This window comes from Juglans regia, chromosome 3 (genome assembly GCF_001411555.2).
Source record: "Juglans regia cultivar Chandler chromosome 3, Walnut 2.0, whole genome shotgun sequence".
Classification (NCBI taxonomy): domain Eukaryota; kingdom Viridiplantae; phylum Streptophyta; class Magnoliopsida; order Fagales; family Juglandaceae; genus Juglans; species Juglans regia.
The window spans coordinates 12,115,524-12,131,767 of record NC_049903.1 but is presented as its reverse complement, the minus strand read 5'-3'; the positions used below and the strand labels follow the sequence as shown (position 1 = coordinate 12,131,767).

The 16,244-nt window shown below is 36.4% G+C and overlaps 3 protein-coding genes across 3 annotated transcripts; all 3 read right to left on the bottom strand.

The window, feature by feature from the left end:
- Positions 1 to 686: 686 nt before the first annotated feature.
- Positions 687 to 2,725, bottom strand: LOC109021374 (cytochrome P450 710A11-like). Its single transcript, XM_019003991.2, has one exon. It carries the CDS (start codon positions 2,507 to 2,509, stop codon positions 974 to 976), a length of 1,536 nt encoding a protein of 511 aa, XP_018859536.2. The 5' UTR covers positions 2,510 to 2,725; the 3' UTR covers positions 687 to 973.
- Positions 2,726 to 5,113: 2,388 nt separating this feature from the next.
- On the bottom strand, positions 5,114 to 8,319 carry LOC109021379 (40S ribosomal protein S14-3-like). The gene is made up of 6 exons (XM_019003998.2): positions 8,131 to 8,319; positions 6,902 to 7,021; positions 6,772 to 6,817; positions 6,070 to 6,155; positions 5,709 to 5,838; positions 5,114 to 5,431 (listed from the first exon to the last, which is right to left on the bottom strand). Exons 1-6 carry the CDS (start codon positions 8,131 to 8,133, stop codon positions 5,364 to 5,366), a joined length of 453 nt encoding a protein of 150 aa, XP_018859543.1. The 5' UTR covers positions 8,134 to 8,319; the 3' UTR covers positions 5,114 to 5,363.
- Positions 8,320 to 11,193: 2,874 nt separating this feature from the next.
- Positions 11,194 to 15,682, bottom strand: LOC109021381 (phospho-N-acetylmuramoyl-pentapeptide-transferase homolog). Its single transcript, XM_019004002.2, has 8 exons — positions 15,288 to 15,682; positions 15,053 to 15,127; positions 14,657 to 14,874; positions 13,886 to 14,336; positions 13,705 to 13,769; positions 12,822 to 13,015; positions 12,019 to 12,227; positions 11,194 to 11,632 (listed from the first exon to the last, which is right to left on the bottom strand). The coding sequence occupies exons 1-8, from the start codon at positions 15,417 to 15,419 to the stop codon at positions 11,450 to 11,452; spliced, it is 1,527 nt and encodes a 508-aa protein (XP_018859547.1). The 5' UTR covers positions 15,420 to 15,682; the 3' UTR covers positions 11,194 to 11,449.
- Positions 15,683 to 16,244: the final 562 nt, after the last annotated feature.

Below are 16,244 nucleotides of genomic sequence, written 5' to 3'. Positions count from 1 at the left end.
CTTTCATATTTTGAGGCTGGGAGGGAGTACTTGATGGGTGAGTTTTTCACTAAAAAATAAAAAATAAAGCTAGATTTGGTGTGATGTATGTAAGAAAGAGACAGATAAATAGAAGCTCTCTTTTATGAATATTAGTCATTAAAAAAATGTGCATTGCACCTTACTCCACAACTAGGATATATATGAATGTATTATTTGTATATGAGTCTGGACATATTGGGACAAGTGGCATGCATGCGTCCAACCAAATGAACTTTTTCTACTGTAAAGTTCATGCCATAATATATTGCGGATGGATAGGGGCAGTGTGACAGCAGCGCCACGTGGAAGTAGTTGGGTTGCCTCTAGGAACTATGCATTAAAAAAAAATTATAACATTTATAATTATTTTTCATTTATTTTACAACTAATTAATATATATATATATAAGAATAAATCTTTTATTATTCATTATTACACGTTCTATATCATATAAAAAAATTGTCAAATATAAAATTATATATTACGTAAATGGTAACCAAAAACTGTCAAAAGTTGAAAGCTAAATCCTATGACTTTGATCATTTATGTTAAGGTTCCGTATTTTCGACTTCTTTCGTTTTGGCACCATACTTGTAAAAGTTGCAAGGGGAAAATGTCCAACATCTTGTAATACAAACAAGAACAACTCCATACAATTACGGCACGTGTTTTTAGAGTTTGTTATCGAAGTCAGGCCCAGACCCTTTTTATTTTTTATTTTTTTAAAAAATGATTCTCCACGCCCACCCAATGATCCACCATTCAATGATCCACACACTCCTTTCCAAAGAATCCTAACCGTCCACAAGCTCTTTACAAAAAAAAAACGAAAAGATTACAACATGAACAGACAAAAACACGGCCTGACCAATCCCTCGACAAATATGGCAAACAAACAACATTACCTGTTACCCCACCCCAACCACCACCAGCTCCAGGGAATAAGGGCATTTTAGACCTTTCGTACGGAGAAATTCGGATACCGTGCACACCGCTGCGAGAGGAAAACCATGCAATCGTCTTTGGGGCAAATAGTGGGGACGTACGCAATCTCATCGCAGCCGTCCGTTCTGTGGCGCCTGAAGTCCAGCAACGTGGCGAACATCGCGATGAAGAGGACCAGGTGATTCAGTGCATACCTCTGGCCTAAGCACTGGTGAGCCCCGGCTCCGAACGCCAGGTAGTTCCGCTTGAAAATCCGATCTTCCTGTCGCTCCTCTGAGAACCTATCCGGATCGAATCGGTCCGGTTCGCTGAAACCCTGGAATGAAGATTCGTACACCGATGGAAATACGATGGTACCCTTCGGAATCGTGTAATTTTCGGTCAACGGAAAGTCCTCCCCGGCTATGTGGGGCACCATGGTCGCCGGAGTTCGGTACCTCAATACCTCACGCGCCACTGCCTGCGTGTACTTCATCTGCCCCAGCTGCTCCGCCGTGATCAAGGAATCCGAGTCCGGCGACCATTTGGATTCAACCTCCTCGCGAACCTTTGCTAACACCTCAGGATGCGAGTCGAGGAGCGTCACGGCCCACAGCAGCGACGACGTCGACGCATCTTGCGCAGCGAAGAGAAAGTCGAAGAGGTAGCTGCCAATCTCGAGGTCGCTGGTGTGAGCAGGAGCTAGCTCGCCGGCTCTGGATGCCGCCGTCAGCTCCCTCACAGTCTCCTGCATCCAGAAATCGATCAAACAAGACGGCTCCTCTCCCGTCTCCATCCTCACCTTGCTCTGTTCCGCACAGACAGCGAGAGTTTTGACCAACCGGTCAACACCGAGCCTGGCGTTCCGAAACGCCGTCCCTGGAAAGTCAATGGGCAACTTCATGAGCCCAACGTTGAAGAGAGTGTAGTCTACCTTGAACTTCTGGCGGGCCTCTCGGCCCAAATAAGGACCAACAAATACTGTCTGGGAAGTTTCCAGGTTCATGTCACGAGCCAGATTCCTCAGTGCAATCGGTTTCATCACGCTCTGAGACGAGAGGCGGACCCATTTCTTAAGATGGTCGAGGATGATAATCTGTTGCAGAGAAGTGTAGGTGGAGAGCGCCTTGGGAGTAAAATTGGGAGCGATGCGACGGCGAAGATCCTTGTGATCCTGACCCATCATGTAAATGAGGTTGTGGTCGCCGAAGAGCTTCTTACCAAACGGGTGGCCAACGAGATGGAAGGCGTCAGGTCGTACATTGGCGAAGATCTTATGGGAGAGGTCGGTGTCGCGGATGAAGATAATGAATCTACCGACGATGTAGTTAGCGGAGAAGCCTAGAGCGGAGGACTTGGCGAGTGAGGACTGGAGGTCCCAGAAGTGGGTGGGGTGACGGACCAAAGAGGTAGCGCTGCCGAGGAAGGGAAAGACAAACGCAGGACCAGGGACCCATTTTTTCTTCTTCAAGTAAGAGACTTGTTCGAAGAAGATGAGGAAGACAACGAAGCAGATGAGGTAAGGCAAAAGTGGGGTGACAGAGGTACTGATGATGGAGATCATTAATGTATATTGTTGATCTACTTTTTTATTTTTGGAGTTGGAGAGGAAGAGGGAAATGGTTAAGATGGCCGGCGTGTGGGAGGGTATACTATATATAATGTAGGTGTCAAAAAAACAGGGGGTGTAAAGTAGTACTTAGGGGAGGATCAAATGTTTGTTTGAAAGGTGTTTTGGGGGCGGCAAGTGCTTTTACTGCCGGGGAATTTGGGTTTGAATGCTGAATAATAAATCAACAGAGCATAGATGGAGATAAGAGGGAAGAGTCTAAAGAAGTTTTTTGAATGGCGGCGGTAGAGAGAGTTCTGTCTTTACAAGGCACAGATAATAAGATCCAGCTATGATCAAATATGTCCAAGACACTGTCACGGTCAGTATTTTTCTTAATGGATGAGTAATATGAACTCTCATTCGTTATGTCACGTGACAGATTCTAATATCATAAAAAAATTTATAATCTAATTTATTTCATAAAATTGATTATACAAGAAAGAATTATTCATTTTTTATAAATATATCCAAAATTTTATCTACAAACAATTGAAATTATTCCCCGTAAGACATTTTAAGCTCACCAGTTAGTCGTGGTTGTAGCAAGCATTATTGTAAAGACATGACACTTGTTTCCTCGGCCACCTTAACCTTCAATTAATTTAGCCATGATCAGTTGCACAACAACTTGATTACCAGAGAGTCACTCGCGCTTATTAAACCAGACAGAAAAAACTACTTTTTGTATATTTCACCACTTTGAAATATTTATTCTTTCACGTCTTTATCACTATTATTTGGTTGATTGAACCAGACAGAAAAACTACGTCATGTTATCTATATATTATGTCATTTGTTTGGTTGATCGATGAATGGATAATGGATGTTAAGTGCTCGTGGGACGGCAGTTTTCTCTTCCCGCCCCCTTCAACGATCAAAGGGTTTGACTTGTCATGGGAATGACTAATGAGAGGGGAATTCAATTCAATATTTAGTTAAAATAATGGAGAGAAAAAAAAATATATATATATATTTATACAATTCAGTTGTGTCTCTTGTATTGACGCGAGCACATGGCTCACTTTTTTTTTTTTTTGGAAGAACAAGGAGACGAACATAGACAGGGAGTTGATCATTAACCAAAAAAGAAAAAAAAAAAAAAAAAAAAGATAGAAGCGAGAGAGTAATGGTAGATATAAATTCCAAATATACAAGACTTGTACGAGGCTTTTATAAAAATGTGAACTCCATAAAAAAAAGTGAGTTTTTCACACTTTAATAATTGGATTCACTTATTTTATAAAATGCTTACGCGAAATTTATGTATTTAGAATTTGTATATATTATTTTTTATCATTAAATAAAAAGGGCACCGAATTTTATTCCTAACTATTCTTTTTTCAATGTACGCTAATTCTTCAATATTCACCCATTAAAATGGCTTAATGTCATTTATTTTTTGTTTATCTTAACAATCAGAATGGGATAAAACTGAGATTCGTGCATCAAAATGGGATTTGAGTGATAAATTTGATACTTTTGTGGTAATATCGAAAAATAGTAGAATTTGGTAGCATCAAACGTGATTTTTTGAAGAAAAAAAACCCTAATACCATAAGGAAAAAGAAAAAATCTCGTTTGAATTTAAAAATGAGTTGAAATGGTTTTAAATGAGTTGAATAAAATATTGTTAGAATATTATTTTTAATATTATTATTATTTTAATATTTAAAAAAGTTAAATTATTTATTATATTTAGTGTGAATTAAAAAAAATTATAATAATGAGATGAAATGAATTAAAGTGAGTTGAAATGAGTTTCGAATCCAAACGGAAACAGAGAGACCGGACCGGCTACAGTTCTTCCACCAAGGAAAAAAAAAAAAAAAAAGGGAGGAACACAAGTCTGCAACTAATTCCACGTGATAAATTCAAATTGAGGAGGGTGTTGATGGGAAAAATTGTTGCCAATTTCGTATTGTCAAGCCACTTTCTAGCAGCATTTTCAAAGTTGAATAAAGGACGATACATGTAATTAAGTAGCCGCCATCAATTTAGAGAGTTTTCTTCTATATTTCCATGTTATGCGCTCCCACCTATACATGAAAGAGGGGCATCTTTGAATTTCAAAGAAAGGAAAGGATCTAGAATGTATCACACGTGGATGACCTCAACTTAAATACATATTTACTCAAAATGAATATTAAGAAAATTCAATATATATATATATATATATATAAAGAAATGCTAATAAAAAAAGCCAGAGTTTGTGGGAACCTCTTCGTTCATTCTTCAGTTTACCTTCCGTCCAAAGTACTTTTCTTCTGATGAATAATGAACAGAAGAAAGAATAGAGTTAATTTTGTTGATGGGGGTTTGGTTTACCGTAGAAAAATGGAATGACACTTCACATCTTTTTAAATTTCCAACAAAATTACAATAATTCAATCCAAGACCATTGTAATCTTTTCAACTATTAGGCAGAGCCCCACCAGATTCGACATTAGGGGTTTGAGGCTTTGAGATAACCCAAAAATGGGAGCACAGAAGCTGTAGCTGTAGCTGATACAACTACAGTGGCAGGCTTCGGCAGCTGTCTGGGAAATTGGATTTAAGTGAAATAAATGGTGCAATATCATAATATTATAATAAGCCACAAATCATAATCTTAAGTTTAATAGAGGTTTCCAAATAAGCCTAAAAATTAATCTTTGGCAAATCCAGTATTTGTAGAATTACAAAATAGTTTCAAAATTGGGTAGGTAGCATAGCATTGTCGCTAATTTAAAAAGTCTGCCAATTCAGATGTAAACCATGAGCGCAAGAATAAGGACAGCTGTGACAGGACAGGATAAGAACAGTAAACTCAGAGCCTTCTTCCTCTTCTACCACCCTTTCTGCGGGTGCTGTCACTAGGAATTGGAGTAACATCCTCTGAAACACAAAGTAATTAAAATTAAATCATCACAAACACACTGGAAAATGAACTACAAAACAAAGTTTCAAACCAAAGAAAGTAAAGCTCAAAATGCAATGACAACAGGCACTCCTATTGCCATATCTTTCAATTAATTCCTACAGTTTTTCTTTTTTTTGGATAATTTAAGCTTCGCCCTTAAATAATAGCTTAGGTTATCATTCTATAACATTCTGTCCATTCAATTAGAACACAAAACAGTGAAAATTGCCTTCGAGGAAACAAAAACCTCACCTATACGTCCAATTTTCATTCCAGAACGAGCAAGAGCACGGAGAGCAGACTGTGCCCCAGGACCAGGTGTTTTTGTCTTGTTCCCACCAGTAGCACGGAGCTTGATATGCAGAGCCGTGATGCCAAGTTCCTGCTTTATAAAAACTGAAAGTTCTTATCGCAAGGAATAAAGAGCATTGTGCCCCAGGCCAAGACCTATCACAAAATGTTCAAATAACATGCAGCATATACATATTTGTTTTTAAAATCAAACAGAGAAAGGGAATATTTTGACCAAAATAGATAAATGATGCTCTTTCAAAGAAACATAAAGAGCATTGAGCACTCAGTTTCAGAGTACAAATGGAAATTGGACAAAGACCTTGCATCTCTGAGCGACATCCTGTGCTGCAAGCATGGCAGCATATGGAGAAGACTCGTCTCTGTCAGCCTTCACCTTCATCCCACCTGTAATTCAAAATGCAGATTACATAACAAGCTATATAGCAGTTTTCTATTCAAAATGCAATTGATTATTCAGTCATCTGTCATCAAACACTCTATTACAGGAATGAAGGTGCGGAGATTCTCTTAAGCACATTAATGGCATATAAAGAGGATCTCACCAAAAATTCAAGTGTTTGAAAAAAAACTCCTACCATTAGGAATTGACTTAGGCTTATAAAGAGGTGCGGAGATTCTCTTAAGCACATTAACAGCATATAAAGATAAAGAGGATCTCACCAAAAATTCAAGTGTTCGAAAAAAACTCCTACAACTAGGAATTGACTTGGGCTTATAAGTTCAGAAATTAGTTCATGATGCAGATGCAGTCCAAAGCCATCAAAAGAAAATATTTTCATACATGCAGATTAAAAGTGTGTAATAAAGCATAATAAATAAATAAATACACAAACTCCATGCTGCACCAACTACAAACCAATGAGCATATATAATTTTAAGGAGGAAGAATAAATACAGTTAACAGATACAATATCAATGCCATGATATGCACCTCTGGTCCAAAATTTTTGAATGAAAGAATGGATTGTGTATAAAACTACAAAACAGATGGTGTACATACCAGTAATGCGAACAAGTGTTTCTCTGCCTGACAGATCGGTCACATGCTACAATCAAATAAAAAGTTCACTTTCTGCCATACTCCAAGAAATTATAATAGCATGAGCACCAATCAAACATGTTACACTTACAATGAAGGTATCATTAAAGGATGCATAAACGTGGGCGACACCAAAAACATGTTCTCCTTCTCTTACAGCGGGTCCAAGTGTGACATTTTCTTCCTTTGGCTCCCTAGTCTTCTTCCTCGACTATAATCCATCATTACAAAATATTTGAAGCCAAGAGGAGTCAGAAATCCAGCAATCTTGCAAGCCTAAAAATAAATCTGATATATCTAACACAAATAAATTTTTAATAAGTATATCTAACCCAAATAATTATATGTTTCATAGCACCTCCGATTCTCAAGTGATGGGTCACAGCATGGGGCCACAAACAGATCCAATCCACTAAAGTTTGACATCTAATATTGGGTCAAGTTACCAGCTTAAGCCTATTCAAAACTCAAGAAAACTGAGACAGGGGAATGGGTAATGGACTTTTCTCTCCTCTGAACCAAAAAATAAAGGGTAAATTTGCACAAAAAGAAGGTAAAGATATGTTTGCTATCATTGTAAATAACTAAACTTCACATTGCCCCAAAAAGAAAACGAAATGCCCAAGAAACAGATTCTATTGATTGTAAAACAGATTGTAAAACAAGTTCTCCAAGCTTCATTTGCACATCGAATTAAAGTAGTCTATGAGATTTTAGTCATACTTGACATGCTCAAAACAAATTCTATTGAAGTGAATCTCATAAATAATATTTGTTTCATTGACTAGATATATAGTACATTTATTAAGAGAATATTAAAGAAAGGAATGCACAAACGTCGATGGTATAAATAACTACACAAGCGTCCTCAGATCTTTATTGTATGGAAAAGTAAAACATACTATTTAAGAAATGTATTTACACAAAAATTACAGGGGTTCACTTTAAAAAGAGAAAGAAAAAGAAAAATTACAATGCCCATCGCCCAAATCACATCGAGGTGAAAAACCTTATTCTATCTAACACAACATCTAGTATTATTGACTGCAAATAAGCTGTACATATAAAACTACGAAAATTTGATAGATTGTCTATATAAAATGCAAATCAATTTCCCAATCTACGCAAAGAAAAAACAAGGCTTTAGTCCTGAATAAAACAAAGAGCTTCTAGATCTGAGAAGAAACAACACTTAAACTGCGGTTCGAAGGTTTCACATGCAATCTAAGCGCAGAAAGAAGGTGATGACTTTGGAAAGCAAACGACGTTATAAGAACACGATATGCATGAGAGCAGAGAATATATTCAAGAGTAGCCTACCATGGCTTGGACGTGATGAAATTGAGAACTCTAGGGTTTCTGAAGATGCTCCGGTACTTCGTTTGGCTGCGAAAACCCTCTGGACTACTGGTACCAAAAGGAACGGTGTGACGGCGCCAGATTTATATGGGGATCGGGGTAGGGTTTTGCTCGAACGAAAGTGAATTGAGATCGGATTTACAGAAATATCCTTCTGTTTTTTCATTTATATCATATTATTACTAGGGTTACTACATTTAATTTTTTTGCGTTCTGTTTAGCCCACATCATTATTATTATTATGGTTGGTTAAAATAATTATTTTATATTAAAAAAATAATATCATTAATTATATTAATAATATATAAAAAATACATAAAAATGACTATATATAAAATTTTTATTTATATTTTTGTACCCTTTTAATTTGGAACTACTAACTATTTTAAATTTAAGTCCCTATTGCACCATTTATTCTATAATTGAGAAAGATGAGTAAATAATATTTGTAGTTTTGAAGTATGTAAGTTTTGTACAATTTTTTTAAAAAAATAGATAAATTTAAAATTTACATAAAAATTATTTTTTTAATAATAAATCCTATTTTTTTTTAAGAGAAATACGCAGAACTTACACATCCTAACTATATATAACATTATTAGATAAATTATTTGCAAAAATAATTTTTAAGAATATAGTAGGTGATATAGTAAATGTGGCAATACATAATAGCCTTGCGAGTAGCATAACTCTTTAAAATTAAGCTTTTAAAATCTTTTCTAACGTTGTAAGTTTAAAAAGTCTACTCGTTGTGTCATAACATCAAACTATTTTAAGCATATATTACATATATAATCTTCGTAGAATTAAATATATTAAATATTTTATTCATTTTATTCATTTTGTTTTTTATATATATAATTTTCTTTAAATTCTGCAATTAAAGTCTTGAAATAATTTGAAATGCCAAATAAAAAAATTAATACAATTTGAGATTTTAAAGGTCTTAGACAGCTCCACTTATTTTCTATATGACTATGTCTTACTTCCTCTACATTTAATTTATTAAAATTGATAATCGAAGGATACCAAATTGAATCATTGAGTCTAGGAATGTTTCAAAATTTTGTGAATAGCGGTGAAATAGTTTGAATTAAGAAATTGGGGGACGAACGCGCACCCAATCATCCACTTGTATTGTTTAATGAAACAATTCGTTTTTACTTTGTTTCAGTGAATGAGTTTTGGGCAGGAAGAGAATTTAAATGAAATGGGAGCAGGCTATACGTGGGAGCAGAATGAAATGGGAGCCATTGCTCGAACCATCTACAATCTCGGATTAATTTACGCTGCAGGCAGAAAAGATTTGCAATTGTTTTGCATTTGTTCTCTGACTTTAGACATGATCGAAACAAATCTGAGAACTTTGATGATTTATAGTTGTTTCTAATTTAATGTGCACCATGTAGGTGTCTTGAACCAAACGGGATTTTTTTGATTCTTTTAGACTAAGTTTGATATTAGTTTGATATTTTATTGATGGGTACTTCTAAAGCAATTCTGTAAATTTTGTCTAGGGCTGGACCTCGTCTTTTCTATAGTAACCTGTGTTTTAGAAAATCAAACTCGAGATGTGCATTTAAGTTCCGTTTCAAGCTCGAGGAGAAGAGCCTCAAGTTGTTCACAATTTCTCATGTGCTAAGTATGCTACAGTATGGAGTTCAAGGGATAGACAATGGTTTTCTTAGAAATACAAAAATTGATCATTCTCGTTTTCAACATTGCAAATGCCAAGGGGATGAGAGTGTAGGTGGTATATCTTCTGAAAATGGTTTTGGGACATGGTTTAGGGATGATGCAAAGAAATTAAATCTTATAAACAGTATGGTAAATGCATCAAATATTTTAGAGTTTCAAGATCTTCAACGGTTAAAACAGGAGGTGGGTCGCGGAGGAGATCGGCCAATTTGCAACGGAGGGAGGAACGAGAGAGCACCACCCACAAACAGTGAAAATAGGGTGCGAAGATGGGATTTGGGGGATGGGAGACAAAGGGAAGGCGAAAACGGCTGATTCTTCTTGAACCGAAACTGAGATGAAGCAAAGCCGATGCTTCTTCTTCTTCTCTTCGTATTTTTCTTTTTTTCTTTATTCTTTTTTTTTTTGTTCTTTTTTATATATAAAAAAAAAGCTACTACCATGTCAACTTCGTGCACGGATTCAGTCTGCCAAAACAGCTATACCTAGACAAATTGATGTTTTATTGAGTTTTGGGAAGTGAAAAAGAAAAAATTTAATAAAAATATTATAAAATTAAAAACTTTTCTGAAATATAATTTTTGTTTTGAAATTTGAAAAATTATATTATTTAAAAGTTTGGAAAAGTTATATTGAATTTTGTGCTTGAATAATCATTAGATAATTATTAGACGAAAAAGTTAAAGTTTTGAAATTCTTTTGTATTTAAGTGATGTTAGGGAATAAAATTTTGAGAATAACTCATTACCCAAACAAGCCCTTAAACTCAACTTGAATATTTGAGTCTCAAGCTCAACACTTTTACGAGTATTAAAGTTTTTCAACTTTAAGAAGTAGGAAAAACTAAATTAGATTGTAAACTTGTAATTTTAAACATAAATAGCAAGCTTGTAATGCCTTTGGCCTTAACATCCATAGCTCATAACTAAAACAAGCGCTTATATAAATATGTTTTTGTTTTTGTTTTATTGTAAACTATATATATATAAACTATTTTGAAAATATAGTGTAAGGATCTTTATATGGGCTTGTTTATAAATAATAACCGAGTCCAGTGAGTTTTACATAAATTTATATAGTTAAGTAACCAAGCCTGATCAAGTATTCGTGAATAATTTATTTAATAATCGATTCGAGCTAAATTGAAACTGATCACTCATTTACACTCTCAAACTCATTTACAATCATTGTTACAACTATTTATATAACTCTTTATGAAATGAAAGGTGGTTAAATTCTAAATTAAAACCAGATGGGAAATAAAAATTAAAAAAAAAAATCTAACATTTTTAATAAATGACATTCACATTGGCTGGTTGTAAAATATGATATAAAACAGATGTGCTAATATCATTTTGCTCACATTGATTGGTGGAATATCGAGTTATAAACTATGAGTATGATTATTCTTCATTCTATTACTCTCTAGCTAGCTTGCATTTTTCTAAGCAGACGAGCAAAAAAGGATGGAAAAACAAAGAACTTCAAATCGAAGTAAAGAATCATAAAGAATAAACAAAGAACTATGACTTCGGTAACCCTAACTATCAGAAAATTGATGGAAAAACATGATTGTGAGATGTTATGCCGAAATAAGACCCACATAGGCAGCAAATAATGCCAATATGGAGGATACGACGTATGCGCCTGCAACAATGATTGGTTCTTTGATCCCACATAACTCAAGGTGATGATGAAGGGGAGCCATTCGGAACGGCCGGCGCCCAGCTGCCCACAAACATTTGGTCATCTTGAAATACAACACCTATAGCACAAGTATAGTCAAGCTATCAGACCAGGAAATTGCACTTTCTGAAGATCACGATTTTCATGCTAAGCTATACCATTCATGACACACACCCACATACATGCATGGGTGTGTACGTTCATATGTATACCAAATAATTGGGTGTAGCCTACATGAATCCTTCCCAACAAGTTGTGCAGCAATACGTGAAATAATTTTCAAATTTTCACCAATCAGGCCTATCAAAAGTCATTTTGTAGGCAATACAATTAAAGGGGAGAACAGTGACCACAAAATGTAGTCGAAGTAGCAGAAAACTTGCTTAAATGTGGCAGTTCCGAGATGAATGATAAGAGTATTTAGTTACTTAAATAGACGAGATAAATGCAACCAAGATAACATACCTGTATGATAATTGTTGATGCCTCAATGACAAATATTCCAGACGAAATAAATAATGGAAAGAACATTCCAGTACAACCAGCCATTGCAGCCAATGCTCCACCAAGTGCCAAGGAGCCAGTGTCCCCCATAAATACAGATGCTCTGTATCGGTTGTGCAAAAGAAAACCAACACAGGCTCCTGCCATTGATGCCCCAAATATAGCAAGGTCTGGTTTATGATGCAAAACAAGAGTTATCATTAAAGAAGTATCGAGAAGAGGCTAGGTTTATAATTCTACTTAGTCAGCATATTATGGAGACCAAATTTTCAACATCACAGTAATATTCTCCACCAGCAAGATGCAACTGTAGAATATGATGGGTCTAAAATTTGTTACTCACAAAGGAAGATCCAGTTCTGAGGTGCAAGCATAGGTATGAACACGAAGCCAAATTGCGAAAATATTTTTTTTTTCTAGGTCACAAATTCCAAATAGATATTTAGACCTCCAATGTGGCTATAAAGATGTGAGTAAAGTAATATGATTGAGAATGCATGTCAAAATCCGCAAGTAGAAAAATATGAAGTATTAAGAGATCTTCAGAAAATGATGAATTTTCTCAAGAGGATAGGGGAACAACATAAACATATTGATGAGAAAACAAGGGCAGTAACAAGATATATCAGCTCAACAGTGTTCCTAACAGATATATTCAGTTCAAACAGAAACCACAAAACACAAATAAAATAATGAAATGTTCTGCATATTAAAACAGATGCCCCCTTAAATTTATGTCGTTAGCTAACAACATCAATACTAACCAGAACAAATTGGAAGCACTGCGATTGACATTCCTATAAAAGCCAATGCAGCAGTCCCTCCAGCCAGTCCGTCAAGGCCATCTGTTAAGTTAACCCCATTTCCCATGGACACAAAACAAAATGAAGTCAACAATAGATAACATCTTCCCAGGTACACAAGTCCTACTGGTCCCGGTAGAGGAAGCAACATTTTTCTGTCACAAGAAAAGACGAATGATGAACCCAAATCAATGCAAATTCTAATGGAAGCAGCTACCTCATAGATATGCAGGAACCAAGTGTCTGAGCACAGTATTCAATATTAGATGCATATCCTCCATTAATTAATGAAAACGATATAATAAATGCATGGCATCAATCTAACCCACAATGCATGGGCATAACTAGATCAAACAAATCTTTAACAGCTTGGTGAGAATTCTGAAGAATTAAAACTTAAATATCAAGTAAATGATTTGTTACTTTTAGGGTGATAGAGAAATTGTACACATAAAGGTACAATGATATAGGTGAGCTTTCATGGCTGATATTGCTTGAACTACTAAGAAATCCAGCAATATATTATTATTTGTAAATTGTTAATAGTTCTAAAAAAACCTGCTTACTTTCATTTTTCTTTTCTCACTCCCCCCTCCCCGGTAGAAATAAAAAAGGAAAAAGCCTTCTTTGCCAACCTCTATTTCTTATTGTGAAAATTAAATCATATTTGATCCATATTTAATTAGATCATCAAATATTCAAGTATCAAAAGATATTTAAAGAAGTGAAAATCTTTAAAGAAATAACAGAAGCTGACATTGTCTTGTAAGTTTGTCATCATGAGAATAGACATGTGAGTTACCCTCAGAAAAATGTTGATCAGATTAGTTACAAGAAGCTATACATGCTGTAAGGTGACGATATACTCGTGGTATCCAACCAAAATGAGAACCAGGTCCCAACAGCTACCTGTACAGTATCCCAATTTAAAAATTATTAGCAAGTTTGTTAGGAATTAACAACTATCTCAAACAACAATAAGCATATTATAATCAAGAAGAAAGCAATCGGTGAAAAAGCTTCACCTCCAACAAAAGTTTTGTCCATGCCAATAAGACACTATTATGATTCTTGCTGACACTTAAGATATCATCAAGTAGCCCAATTGCAGCAAAGGCTAGAGTTGCTGTTGCTGCTCCAGATACTTCAGTGGAAGAAAAACCAGCAATGAATCCGGCAACAGTTACACCTATAGGAACAAAAAATAATCCACCCATTGTGGGAGTTCTCTTTTTTAAGGAGTGCTTAGCAGGCCCTTCTTTTCTGATTATTTGATGAATCCTGAACCTATACAGTAATGGAACACAGACATAGCCTGCACAAGAGACTAGAATGGCCGATATAAGAAAAGGGCGGGTCAAGTAAAATGTTTCTAAAGGCAGCCTAACTATCCGCCATGCACACCAATCCACGAATAAAAGAAGCACCATCAAGAAGATTATGAGTCCAACATTGATTAAAACCCCAAGTTTAATCCTGCAAATTATAGCGTGCAAAAGACCGAGATCAAAATGAAGAAACCATGTATATCATTGATACATAAATAAAAAAAATAGAAAGGCGAAGCCACGTGATTTACAAACTACAATTATGACTACTCAAATAGAACCCTAGAGCACAAGCCAATAACGGGAGGGGACGGGATGCGCAGAATTTACTAGAACTAAATCTTTAAAAGAAGATTGAGCAGTTACCATAACTGCTATAAGCATCAAAAGAATCCCATAAAAAAAATAAATAAAAAAAATAAGAACGCAAATAAAGCTTATTCTAACGACAATAGCCGGCATACTTGCCTGCGTTTCCTGCGCCTTCTCCCGAGCATTGCAAGCCGGTGAGCAGTCGTTGAAAAAGCCTCATCAGTCGACACAAGGACTTTAGGCAAATCATCGTCGGCTACTGGATATAGCAAAGTTTCTGCATCGCTCTCTTCACCTTCACTGGATGAAAGCACGTATCCAGCTGTCCCATCCATGTCGCTCCCGTCATCAAGGGATGGTATGTCGATAGAATCCTATCAAGCAAAGCAAAAAGAATGCATCATTTAGGATTTATTTTTTATTTTTTCTATGAGTAAGAAGAATTTATTAATCCATATATTAGACATAGCCAAGTACACAGGAAGTATACATTTAGAAACAAGCTAATTAATCCCAAAAATTTGCCTATAGTATCAGAGCTTAAAAGAATACCCCATCGAAGGCCATAAATCGAACAAGACTGCGTCGTAAGCAGCACCCAGGTGTTTGAACGATCGGCGCATTTAACTACACGAAAAGAAAAAGGTAACAAACCAAGGCCTCGATCACGAAAAGCAAAAGAAAATTCTGTTGATTGCTCAACGAATTTCTCAGTGAACCGAACATTGGCATAAACAAAAACATAATTAGCAAAAGCAGCTTTGAAAAAGAGTGAAAAAAAAATTACCTTGAGATCAAGGGGAAAAAGTGAAGCGGATCGAATGCGAGAGGGCGTGAAAAGAGGAACAGGTTTCGGCAACCGGGAAAAGTGTAGGCGATGGAAATGGGTAGGCTTCAGAGAATGAGAGTGAGAGTGCATGGCTACGGAGACAGAGAGAAAGAAATAGAGAGCGTGAAAAGGAAGAAGCAAAGGCACGGATCAGATGTTGGAGGAGAGGTTGGCATGGGAAAGGCGGCCATTAAAAGGAAGAAATGGGAGAGATGGATGGGGCAGAGTCTATTCGGAGTTTCATTTTAGAGCATTTAAAGACTAAATTCAGTTGCATTTTTACGCCTGTGAAAGGGCAAGACAGAAACGAAGGAAGGAAGCAAGTGGAGGGTGGAAAGTGGCACCGGCTGGCTTCGACATTGTCGCCAAGGCGATTGACACGCGCTATGAGCGTGACCTTATGGGTTAGGTGGCAGCCACTTGTAACTTGTTTGAGTTTTTGATCATCTTCGTTCGGTTTGACATTTTGAGTGTCTTTTTTCTGGTTCTTGTAATCTATGTTTTGTTTCTACTGCAGGCCCACTTTTCTTTCCCAACTTCTCTCTCAATCTCTCTCTCCCTCAAAAACTCAAGTGGGCCTCTACGTGTGAGAGTTAAAAAGGTCTTGTTCAGTTATAAATATGAGATAGGGGTGGTGGGCAGCGGGGCCCTGCACCCCGCTGACCCGCCTCACCCCCGCCCATGCAGGGTGGGGGTTTTGTCCCGCTGAATCAGGATGGGGGGGCCCCACCCGCACCCCAAGGCTCTTGTGGAGGCAGGGGACGGAGGGGGCGAAGCCCCACTCCGCTTTTCCCCCCACCCCGCTTAATATATATAATTATATGTAATTAAAATTATATATTATAATAAAAAAAAGTCCCATAAGTAAGTGAAATAGCGTCGTTTTGTCATGAAAAAAAAAGGTGCCGTTTCACG

Excerpts from the sequence above, each read along its gene's own strand:
- LOC109021374 (XM_019003991.2), bottom strand. The coding sequence starts at position 2,509 with ATGATCTCCATCATCAGTACCTCTGTCACCCCACTTTTGCCTTACCTC.
- LOC109021379 (XM_019003998.2), bottom strand. Across the intron at positions 6,156-6,771 it reads AACACTTGTTCGCATTACTG|GTGGGATGAAGGTGAAGGCT; the intron begins GTATGTACACCA and ends TTTGAATTACAG. Across the intron at positions 5,839-6,069 it reads ATGTCGCTCAGAGATGCAAG|GAACTTGGCATCACGGCTCT; the intron begins GTCTTTGTCCAA and ends TTTATAAAGCAG.
- LOC109021381 (XM_019004002.2), bottom strand. The coding sequence starts at position 15,419 with ATGCACTCTCACTCTCATTCTCTGAAGCCTACCCATTTCCATCGCCTA. Across the intron at positions 15,128-15,287 it reads TTTTTCCCCTTGATCTCAAG|TTAAATGCGCCGATCGTTCA; the intron begins GTAATTTTTTTT and ends CTTTTCGTGTAG. Across the intron at positions 14,875-15,052 it reads GATTTATGGCCTTCGATGGG|GATTCTATCGACATACCATC; the intron begins GTATTCTTTTAA and ends TTTGCTTGATAG.